The sequence below is a fragment of the Parasteatoda tepidariorum genome, chromosome 9, assembly GCF_982258835.1.
Source record: "Parasteatoda tepidariorum strain Cologne lab strain chromosome 9, Ptep-v5.0, whole genome shotgun sequence".
Taxonomy (NCBI): Eukaryota; Metazoa; Arthropoda; class Arachnida; order Araneae; family Theridiidae; genus Parasteatoda; species Parasteatoda tepidariorum.
Window position 1 is genome coordinate 33,250,168 of NC_141763.1, and position 12,939 is coordinate 33,263,106.

The 12,939-nt window shown below is 30.3% G+C and overlaps 1 protein-coding gene across 2 annotated transcripts in view; it reads left to right on the plus strand.

Annotated features, from left to right (window-relative positions):
* Positions 1-2,186: 2,186 nt before the first annotated feature.
* Positions 2,187-12,939, plus strand: part of LOC107436509 (monocarboxylate transporter 12) — a 41,710-nt gene continuing 30,957 nt past the window's right edge. The window contains exon 1 of one of the 2 annotated variants that reach the window (XM_087151238.1): positions 2,187-2,239. Coding sequence is in view for 1 of the 2 variants with exons in the window: in XM_016048256.4 (XP_015903742.3) it covers positions 9,356-9,548 (193 nt within the window). In the remaining variant the exon portion in view is untranslated. Of the gene's footprint in view, positions 2,240-9,106; positions 9,549-12,939 lie in introns of those variants that run through there. The other variant, XM_016048256.4, reaches the window with a different exon arrangement.

Consider the following 12,939-nt stretch of genomic DNA (forward strand, 5'->3'; position numbering starts at 1 on the left):
ACTCAAATCATAAAAGGGTTGATATTTTAAAAATTTAAAAGATAGTACAGAGTTGGGGAGCTTTCAGGTATCACTTATATAATTGCATTTTTTTCCGAAAGAAACACCTCTTTTTTTGCTGTAATTATTGGACTATTAAATCAGAGCGAAAAAAATGTCTAGAAACTCTAACATTATATTCAGAAACGAATTTCTGAGAGAAAAGAAATAACGTGTGAAATTAGTGTTCGAGAAGGATAATATCTCTTTAAAGTAACCCAGAACTGTATGTAATATTGAAAAGAGATTATTAAACTTTTTTTTTATGTAATGGTGGGAATAATTTGCAACATATTGTTCGAAATTAATTTACTGAAAAAAAATTTTACCCCATTAATTTTAAAACTTTTTATTTAAAGTTTTTCAGTAGATTTTAGTAAAACTTAATTTATTGTCACGCATGCTAACCCTGCTGCAAAATCTTAATGGGGGAAAATTAAGGGAAATCTTTTTTTTTTTTTAGATATAAAGATTAACGAAGGCGTCGATTCAATTAACAAAAAACTAACTCGCATTTAAAAATAACTTTAGTTTTCAGTATGACTTTTATAAAAGTAATGAGACTTTTATTTGTTTTCTGTTTTAACTTGAACTGAAAATGGAAACTCTAATCATCCCTCAAATACCTTGCTGAAAAATTTAACTACCAAAATTTTTTCTATTGTAAATCCTTTGACACGAAATATGTAGCCACCAAAAAATCAATTTACGCTTATTTAGTACTGATTCAGCAACAATTTCTTTTTAATGATAAATACGCCCCCTAGCCTCGGATATTATGGGAATCAATCCATTTCTAGCAATAATTTTATTTCCTATGAGCTGCACAATCAGTCTTCCCGATGAGCAAACCTAGTGCGTTCTCCAGATGTGGTATCCACTCTTTCAGGACCACCACAATGGGTGAGATACCGTTGGCCATGTTAATTTGGACGTCTAGTTTCTGCCACACTAGATGGCAGCACCGAGACTCTATTAGCAATACTAAATTCACAGAATAATTTTCTGTTGAATCCTGAAAAAGTTTGGTTCTGAATCCCTGAGTTACTTATACAATATATTTTATTATCTATATATATATTTCTCTTACACGGCGACAAAAATAAGCCTCATTACAACTCCCCGAATGGCAACGCTTGAAAATCGACCAATGATTGCAACTAAAAAATGTCACAGGCCAAATCTAGTTGAGGTGGCTCAACATATAGCGCTTTTAAAAACGGAAACTGAAATAACCAGGGAGAGTATTTGGATTTTTTGTTATTAACAAAGCCCTTAAACTTTCTCAGTATTTGTTCGTATTTAGTATTTATTGCAAATTAATGCTTAGTTTCTGCAAGTTTTTCTTTTGTATGTCAAAGTTCTAAGACTTATACTTATGTTTTTAACAAAGTTGTGAATCGTTCATGGTTATTATTTTTTAAAAACATAATGTTTTGTTTATGCAGGTTTTTCCATTGTAATTCACTTATTTGAATTTTTAATAGACTTAATTATAGCCAAAATTTTAACCTTTTTAAAGAGATATCAGTTATATAAATTTTATCTTAAGATTTTATACTAAAGCACATTTCTAATAGGTTTAACGAATTACATGTCATTTATTTGGATACAAATTAATTTTTATAACTTAGTATTTACTAAAAAGATCTACTTTTTTTTTAAAAAAAAGTTGTTATATGGATTTGAATGATTGTTTTGAATTCTTAGAATTTTGTGCATTTGCAATGTACCTAAGTTAGTAGCCAGCGAATCGAGCATAAAAGATTGTGTAGCAATTTTCGGGGGTTGGCGAGCGTTAGCGAGCAGGGGGCGCAGCCCACTAGTAATAAATATTTTCAAATTAAATAAGATGTTCTAACAAAATTCTAAGCAAGATGACACGTGTATTTTTTTAAGGAACAGAAAATATCATTGATATTTCTATATATATCCGCAAAAGAATAAGGAAGGATTAGAATATGAAGTAAAACCATCATTATATTTATCTCCCATCTCCATAACTCATTCGATTGCTTTACAATGAGGTAATACACACTGATTTTAAAATAGATGACTAATCGTAAATGAGTTATGAGGTTATTTTTAACTTGAATTTTTTTTTAATTACAATATTTTGTTACGCAATTTAAAGATTTTTGTTCGTCTTACGGTTTACCTCTTTCAGACTCTTTCTTTCATAGATACGGGTTTCCAATAAGTACGTAACATTTTCCATTTTTTCCTTTTGTTCCGTTTGCTTTCTCTACTATTTTAACATCTGACTTTGATTTTAAATCCATTTGATCGCTTTGCATTGAGTATGTAATAATATTTGCGTTTCGATCAGCATAACCGCTTTCAACTCATGTAATAATTTGTACTTTTAGCCAAATGATGATTTTTGAATTATAGATTAAGGTGTAATGAAAGTTTTATAAGATTTTTAAAGGGGATTATAAAATATATTGTGAGTCTCAGATTTGTATGAGACTCTTTTCTTAAATTAAAGATTTAATTTATCCAAACACATAATTTCCAGAAAAGTTAATATTTATGAATTATTGTTTTGAAATTTGAAATATTGGAATTTTCAAAAAATAACTTTTCTATTTCTCTTAAAGTGATTACCTTTCTAGAAGTAAAAAAATAGTCATTTGTGTCTAATTAAATTTTTTATGCCAATTATTACATATGTTTCATTAAATCAAAACTTTTAAGCAATTGCCGTTGTTTATACGCAAATTTAAAAGCTTAAAATGTAGGGCTGAGTCTAAATTATTAAAAACACCTTGCTTTAAAACTTTATCTTAACCCACCCCTTTATCTTTCTTCTCAACCCAATCTCAATGATATTAATACTGATTTTAAAATAACTCCCTTCATTTTAATGTATTCAATAACTTCATTTTTAATTTTTAAATCACTCAAACATTTACATTTTATATTATGTATTACATTAAAGGTTAAAATATGTAAATCTGAGCAGATTTTCAGTTGTCAACCTGCAACTTTATTTAATTCTTATACATTTATTACTTTGTTGATCGAAAATAAACTTTGTATAATTTTCTTAAGCAGTTATATGTTCAAAGTTACTAATTTTGTAAAATTTAGTATCCTTTTATTTTTAATAATAGTTATTTTATAATAAATATTACAATGTGACGATTACACAAACCATAGAGAAAACTAGTTTATGAAATAACTAGTCAACCTGCAACTTTATTTAATTATTATATATTCTTTATTTAATTACTATATATTCTTTATTTAATTATTATATACTTCGTTGATCGAAAATAAACTTTGTTTCATTTTCTTTAACAGTTATATGTTTAAAGTTACTACTTTTGTAAAATTTAGTACCTTTTTATCTTTCATAATAGTTATTTTAGAATAAATATTACAATGTCACTATTACAAAAACCACAGAGAAAACTAGTTTATGAAATATATTGCTTCTGCAAAACCAATACATGTTTGGCCTTTACATACATCATATATAATTGAATTAAATATAAGCTTACCTCCAAATGAATATAACTCTTAGAAGGTAATTTTTAAATTGATTAAAAAAATAATTTTTGTAAAAATAATTTTTATAAATATTTATAAATAATTAAATAAATAAATCGCCTTCAGGACTAAGTTTCATGTTTCAAATGTAGGAAAGGAATTGTTAATAAAAATTGAATAAAATATGAACAAAAGAAAAATACAACAATATACCTAAAGAAATAGTATAAAAAATAAAAATAAAAATGTATTTAAAAATATACTGAAGGCGGTGAAGACAATCAGAAAAATTGCACAAAATTTGAGCTCATTATAGTAAGTTTCCTGACAGAATGCGAATAAAGTGTTTGATTTGAGAGTCAGCCTGTAAGTTAGGACCACACGGAGCACCTTTCATCCACCGGGCATATCTTATTTCTATCCTAAAAAGGAGCACCTAAAACTCTAGGAAATTTTCTATGTGAGGCATTTATAACCAGATTCAAGCAAACAAGTTATCTTCTCCTACACCCTATGGATATGCCACCTACACTGTCTCTTAAAAATGATGCCCCATCCCATAGCTATCAAGATAAATACAGATAAAGCAGAGTATTTTGAAGCAGTGAACATTTTTCCCTTCATTAAAAGGAATCGGTTGAAATGATTCGTATGGATAATTGGGTATCGTCCAGAGATATTTGGGTATCGTTCATGGTCTAGAGTAGGGATGGGCAAACTACGGTCCACGGGCCAGCTGTGGCCCACCGGAAGGTTTTATCCGGCCCGCGGATAGAATTTTAACTTATCAATTAGCGGCGAGTAATAACAATATACATAATGTATCCATTTTTTTGTCTACTTAGTTTAAAGCTATTTTTGTTCTTTCTTTTCCAACAAAGTACTGATGACCTTTTTTACTTTTTTTATTTTTGTGCCACAAAACATAAATTGTTGGAAATAGCTAGATAGATAGCTAGACTAGCACAGACAGATTCAATTGGTAAAATGTTGAAAGCATAATATCATGGAAGAACGACATGTCGTTCTTGCATGAGAAACAGTGTTCAGCCAAGTGTCAAATATTAGAAGATACAGAATGGCTTTCAGACTTGGCATTTTTCACAGATTTTCTTTGTCATTTGTCATTCTGTTAAGATGCAAGGGAAAAATCAATTCATCGATAATATCTGGGCCCATCTCGAAGCTTTTAAACTGAAGCTTAATCTGTTTGATGGGCAGCTAGCTAAGAACAACTTGTCTCTTTTCTCGAGGTTATATTCAAAGACATCACAGTAAATAAGGAAAATCTTAAAAATTATGAAGATGGCTTGAAAAAACTCCATTTTGAGTTTAAACGCAGATTTCATGATTTCAGTGCCATTCAAACAGAATTAGATATTTTTACCATGCCTTTTAATGTAAATTATGAGACAGTGTTGTCGGATTTGCAGCTTGAATTAATTGAGTTGAAATCTAACAATCATCTGAAGCAGTTGTTTCTAAATATGACAAAATTTGACTTCTACAAATCATTACCAAAAGCTAGTTTCCCAAATTTAATATCTCATGCCCAGAAAATCAGTGCTATGTTTGCTTCATCTTATATACGTGAACAAGGGTTTTCAACTATGAACCTTAGAAAAAATCATTTCAGATGTAGACTAACAGGCTAGCATTTAGCCTCGTTCCTTAAAATAAGTACATCTCACTTCGAACCTCAATATAAGGAACTTTTAAAAAGTGAAATCGCAATTTCATTCATCTCTTTAAATATTTAAATTAAAACAAGTATATCGTTTTTTTTATTTTAGAAGTTTTTACTTAGCCCACGAAACTTTTGTTTTTCGATTTTGCCCTCAACCAAAAAAATTGCCCATTTCTGGTCTAGAGTATTGGTTGCTTGAGAGGGAAGAACAAATTTTAAATTTTTTTTATTTTATAATACTAGAAGGAAGGTTCATATCGATGTCATTAAAATGATTTTTTAAGTGTTGTTTTTCATCAAATTAAAAAAGTAAAGAAAATTTTAAAATAGATTTTGAGAAAATATTGAAAATTGCCATTTACAATGAGGGTGTTTGAACCACCTAAACCTCTTCCTAATCTACGTCCCTGCATCCACCGCGTTCTATTTTTGGCATTCATGCGCCAGTTTCCTTTCTGAATAGCAAATAAGTGCCTTCACTGATTTCGTGCATCTCAATTTGCGTTTTCTTATTTTTTTGCTAGTTCATGATTTATAAGGAAGATATATTTTGTTGAATCATCATCGCTTTTCAGAAAAATGAACCACCTGAATTTGTTCAGCTAAATTTTATGTATTTTCGAAGATATGTGTATCTGTAAATCTTATATAGATTGAAGTTACATCAAACGTTGTTGATTTCTATCCCACGAAGAATGACGCGGTGAATTTTCGTTCGAAATGGCTATTATATAGGGTTTTTTCAGCTTTGGCCAAAGTCTTGATCTCGGAGCCTAACGTGAATGTTGGTCTAGTTAATGTTTCATTCATTGATATTTTGTAATTTATTGATAACAGTGAGAATTTAATGAATCCTTTTAATTGTACAAGGATTCGTTTGCAAACATTAGACAATTTTAAATATTTTGGAGTATGCTATTATTAGCAGCAACTATCTGGTGTTGCATACCTACTGTTGCATTGTATTTCTAAGTAAGCAGCAATTCGAAATCTCACTCTTACGCAAGAATTCTACGTACGTATATCTTGCGTAGGCGTTCTTACGTCAGTGTGCTGCCTTAAGAATTTATTCTTCAATTTTTCATTCTTCTGACATATAAAATTACATTCATTAAAATGGTGTAAAAAATGTATACCTTACAATTCAAAATTATTTTAAAAAAATTAATATTTTCGAAACTTTATTTTTTGCATGGAATTATATTTGGATAAAAGAATTTTATAATTGTGTGTATAAATGTTTACAATTCGCTTAAAAAATTCTCGAAATATAGTGAAATACGCATAAAAGTAAAATTCACATTAAAGGATCCAAACTCGCTATCACGACAAAACTATTGGGACCATATTTCCCAGATTACGGCTACCCCCTTTAATTTGTGGGTCAGAAATCCGAATCCGTCCACACAAAAAAAGGTGTGTTTATTCAGAGAAAGTACATTTTTTGTGCTTGATTTCGTAACCTAAAATATCGCCTGCACTTATTAATCAGCATATTTGAGGTCACGCCCTCGAGCCATTAAGATTGAGTCCTAGAATACGAAAGTATGATCATAAGTAATTCAGGGTGATCCTTTTTTTTTTTAGCACTATACATATATGCATACTAGGAATGTCTCGATTCTTGAGTTTCGCATTTCAAAATACCGGATGTTTGATTTTAGTTTCCTGACTAAGAGGAAACAGCTGGAAATCGTTTTAAGTGTTTTGGTTTTAGACTACTTTTAAATATTAGAAGAGGAAAAAAAAAGAATCGTCGACGGTTAATAATAATGCCTAATTTTAAATCAATCAGAAAAACTATTTTTATTTGACGATTGAAAAAACTAATTGGCATTGGGCAAAAAACTGCCCCTACACGTTCAAAAATTTTAGTGCATCTCAGCGTCAAAAACAGCGCCAACTGCTTTACAGCAAAGTGGTGTATTGAGAAGCCGTACACAGTTTTTGGATCTAGCGTTTCACTGCACCAATGCTCTTTTAATACTACTTGGTGTAAAGAAAGGAGCCGACGCCATTTTTTGTTATTTAATAGCACTAAATTTTTAAATTACAGTTAAATGAGATACACTAATTATTAAAATAAAATTACTTTGTAAATCAAAGGTCCACGTAGCACAGAGAGATTCTTAAGACGAATTCTAACTATGCATAACAGAGCTGAAGCTGATAGAAATTAAGCGTTATAACATCAGTCAAAACAGTTCTTAGAGATTTAAAAATTAAAATATAATTATCCTTATTACTCACTAAAAACGTACATAGAAAGTTATTATTTTTTTTTGATGACTTTACACCTGAATGGAGTAGTGAGAAGCCGTACACGGTTTTTTTGATCTAGCGTTTCACTACACCAATGTTCATTAATACTACTTGGCGTAAGGAAAGTAGCCGACGCCATTTCTTGTTATTTAATAGCATTAAGATTTTAAATTACAGTTAAATGAGATACACTAATTATTAAAATAAAATTAGTTAGTAAATCAAAGGTCCACGTAGCACAGAGAGATTCTTAAGACGAATTCGAACCATGCATAACAGAGCTGAAGCTGATAGAAATTAAGCGTTATAACATCAGTCAAAACAGTTCTTAGAGATTTAAAAATCAAAATATAATTATCCTTATTACACACTAAAAACATACATAGAAATTCATTTTGTTTTTTTGATGACTTTACACCAAAGTGGTGCAGTGAGAAGCCGTACACAGTTTTTGGATCTAGCGTTTCACTACACCAATGCTCTTTTAATACTACTTGGTGTAAAGAAAGGAGCCGACGCCATTTTTTGTTATTTAATAGCATTAAATTTTTAAATTACGGTTAAATGACATACACTAATTATTAAAATAAAATTAGTTTGTAAATCAAAGGTCCACGTAGCACAGAGAGATTCTTAAGACGAATTCTAACTATGCATAACAGAGCTGAAGCTGATAGAAATTAAGCGTTATAACATCAGTCAAAACAGTTCTTAGAGATTTAAAAATTAAAATATAATTATCCTTATTACACGACTAAAAACATACATAGAAATTTAAAGGCAATTTTTTTTAATGAATATCAGAGTTACAAATGACTACAAACTCCCACCAGCTTATTCCAGAATACACACGAGATACTTGTTAAGAGACTCTGTCTCTATTTTTACGTGAAAAACAAAAAACATTACACTTTATTTTAACACAAAAATGTGTTCTATAATATCACCATAGAAACCGATGATACAAACTCTAACTTGCAGCTTACATACACTCAAATCACATATAAATCAAAATCTAGCTTACAACTTGCATATACTTAAATACCGAATAAATAAAATCTAGTACTTTTAACAATACTCGCGATATTCTATTTGGCGTTTCTTGATGTTTAAAGAACGACAAGCATGGTGTTTAAGGAAGTAAAAATAATTCTCGTACGAGGTAAAAGTTTGATGAAAGATTATTAAATTTTAAGTGCTCAGATTTAAATTACACCCTTTAAATCGTATATGAATGCTCGATTTGGTGTTAACCCGAAATAAAGTGTTTTTTTTTACACAACTTGTGGTGTAATATCTTTCAAAAAGATATTACACTACAGTTTTTACAATGCTGCAGGGATTGTTTAAGTTTCAAAATAATAGCACAAAAGGGTCTGGAGTTTTAAGAAAGAGACACACAGACAGACAATTTATTATTATGGATTATTCTCGACATTCACAAAGCTTCCAATGAAATGTTATATCAAAGACTTGGCAATGAAAAGGAAATTAAAGAAAAATATTAGCATAATAAATTTAAATAAACACTCAAAGTGTCTCCGGGAAAGGAACTCTATTTGCTAGACATGATAATCAATAAATCGGAAAAGAATATTATCTATAAATCTTAATCAGAAAATTTTATAGCTTTCATATTTTATGGCACACGCTGATGCTATCGTATAAAAGAGATATTGTTTTTAAAATTACTTACAACGGCAGTTTGAAAAAGTATAGATTGTTTTTGAAGCTTTGCATTTATTTTTGAAGATACTGTATTCAAACCTTTTTTAAATTATAATCGAAACTTAGTTACTATGATTAAAATTATTTTTTATTATGAAAGCAAGCAGTATGATTCATAAGATATAATCTGTATTACGAAAAATGGAAACATTTGGTTACAACAGTTTGAAAAGTTGGATAACTGTGATAGCTTGTTCGTTCATAGCTTTATTTCTTTTATCACCAATGCGTGCAGCTGGATTATTTTTCGTGACACTTTTAAATGGTTATGACACAGACAGAGAGAAGGCCTCTGTGGCTATAGTCATTTATGGAATGTTCAGAACATTATTAGGTAAGTTTGAATAAAAAAAGTAATCATCTTAAGACTCCATATAAAGAAAAATAAACTACATGCTTTAGAAAAAAACTAGCTTTCCCTTATGTGGAGATTAAAAGTTTTTTAAAACCACTTTATGAAATGAAACTCGTAAGTACAAATTTGACAAGAGCATTTTCTTGCACTAATTTCAAGTAGGACAAATTAATTTGAAAAATACAATTGAAAGATAAAATAAATATTAAAAATCTGAGAATATTAAAATTTTTCAAGTTACCATGTGCAGAGTAAACACGTTTCGGAAAGAATGAACTTCCCTTAGGCTATTGCATATTTTTTCAATTATTTGATGGAGAAAAATTCGTTGCTTTTGAAAGGCATACTTGTATTTTTCTGCTCATGGTATATTAAGAGCTTTAATAGATATTCATGTGTTTCGTACAAATTTTGTATTCTTGTAAAAAAAACCCCTAAAAAGTAAGTAATGTTGTATATGACCAAAAACAAAGAACGACAAATAACGTTTTGTATGGTAAGATACAAAGTGGCTCAAACTTCTATCTGCCGTTACCAATATATAGTGTGGCGTAACTACCACTACAAAAGTTAAACATCATTCAGTAGTATATAAAGCATGCTAACTTGATTCTATCACGAGGTACCTTTTGATAGATGACGGTAGGTATGGTCGATTAACATCCGCCTGTTTTTATTACATGTAACCTTAAATTATTTTATTTTAAATACATTAAAAGGTAATATATTGGATTAACTACTATTTCATTTCTGCTGCATAAAAGACAGGATTGGACTTCGTGATCAGGTCTAAACCTGCATTGGTGACTTTCGAACGTGATTTGCTCACGCAAGTAACGCCCACTTCGCAATCTCTTAACGGTTACGCCTACTTCGATGGATAGTCCACATTGAACGGTTGACTTGCTATTTGTGAATGCTTCATTCACTCTCCTGCGCTGTTGCTTCTCAGTCTCGTCTCAAACACACACACAACGTCGGCAAGCATACACTCGACTGCTAAAGGCAACACAGGAGCGACCACGTCTGTGAAGTTAATACACCTCTCACATTCAGCACTCAAAAAATCCGGTGACTCTCTCCCGGTCATTCACAAGTACATCAACTAGTGAGATCTGTTCATCGAATTATATCCCAGATAAAATTCTGGTGGGGGAGTACTGTGGCGTAACTACCACTACAAAAGTTAAACATCATTCAGTAGTATATAAAGCATGCTAACTTGATTCTATCACGAGGTAACTTTTGATAGATGACGGTTGGTATGGTCGATTAACATCCGCCCCCCTCAATAGTATTGCATTGAGAGTGATCATAATCGTTAAGATATGAACACGCAGTTCGGAAATTTTGTAAACAAACCGTTAGTTTTTATTTCTGTTCAATTTTGCGATGGGGATAATATTTTCGGTTGCTAATTTCAGTTTTTAAGTTGAAAGTTCTTATGACGACAAAGTTTTTTTTCTAATTTTTTATTCATGTTTTATATCTGAGCGCCAGTTTTTTTATTGCACAGCGAATGCGCGTCTTTACTAACTCCGTTCAACTTAATCTGTGATTTCCTATTTTTACCCAATTAATGATTTGTGAATAATATTTTTCTTAAAAAAAAACGTTGCATCATCATTCATTTTATAAAAAATGTATTCCCCAATTCTTTCGGTAAATTTTTATATATTTTTCAATATATGGCTCTCTGCAAATCTTATATAGCTCAGAGTTATACCTTCTTCTCCAAACGATGTTGATTTCTACTTTACAAAGAATGGCGCGATTTTTTTTTTTCTTTAGAAATGAATATTATGCCACTTTTAGCTTTTGCCAGAGTTCAGGTCTCGGAAAAATACTTAAATATTGGTCTAACGAATGTTTTTAATGAATATTTTTAATCGGTACAAGGATTTGTTTGCAAACGTTAGAGGATTTTGAATCTATTTAGCTATGCTATTTTTAGCAGTAACTTAAAGAATCTAGAGCAATCTGATGTTGCATACATACTGTAGCATTTTAATTTCCATGAGAGCAGCGTATTGAATTCTAACTCTATATAAGTGTAAGTATCTTTTACTTAAATCGATCTTGCGTGAGCGTTCTTACGTAAAAGTGTGTCGTGAGTCAAGATTTTACACTTTCAATTTGTTAACGTCATTTTAAAGCCCATGACTAAAGGTTTTGAAAATATTGCGACATGGAACAACGGAAAATGTGTAGATTCCATTATCTGCGAAAATAATTATCAGCTTGTATCTTTTTTTTAAAAAATTATTGATAGAACTTTTACAAATTATTTAAATTATTGATACAAATTTTTAACATATTTCCTACATGTTTCTCATAGCACGAACCTCAATTTTATTTTTTTAAGTAATTGTAATCAAATTATTTTTTTTTAAATTAATATTTTTAAAATTGCTGTTATTCAAAAAGTTGCAAAACCATTAACAGTTTTTACACGCTATTGCCAGAACCAATTTTGCATTCAAATAGAGTATAGAGAAAAAAAGATATGAAAGCTTATATCAAGGGCTTTTGAAATTTCAAACAATTTTGAATTACGATAGATTGCAGGGAAATTGCATGCGGATGTGAGTATAATAGGTTGTCTCGATTCTTATTGTATATATATATTTCGAATTTTAACTCCTAAAAAGTTTCGGTTTGGTACCCTGAACAAGATGCATAAAATATAATTTTTATTTGATTTTAAAGTACTCCACACCTGAAGCAAAATTTTAATCTTTAGTTGTGATTATTAAATTTCATATTTTTGATGAGATCTTCTATATTTTATAACTCCTGTCTTAGTAACAGTTTCGTTTTGAAACTCTTAATTTGGAATGAAAAAACAAATCCTACAATCCAGAATATTTTAAATTCTGCTCGATAAATACTGATGGCATGAAGATGCACAAAATTTGCTCAAATTTTTCACCAAATTTCGATCGACACTACAATTTTGCAGCTTAAAGACAAAAACGTTAGGAGTATCGTAAAAACCTAAAGGCCTGGTTTCTTAGGACAGGACGCCGTCAGCTGGAAATCAGCGCTAACCTCTGATTGGTCCATTTGTGAGTTTGATAGTATACGTCATCGAACGCTCATCTTGAACTACAATTACCGTCCAACTCAACTGCAGTTGAATTACAGCGTGACGTTAACCACAGAAGCAATGGCGGACAACATCCTGGTGCACATTGAAATCAGACAAGTTTTTGATTTTGACATTAAACATAGCTTCTTCATTAAACATAGCACTCTTCATTTAGCTCAGCTATAATGTCTTTTTTCTTGGACAAAGTCATTATTTGTTCTCTAAAACACTGGTCGACAATAACAAAATCAATGCAAATTCAAAATAAATATTTGTTTA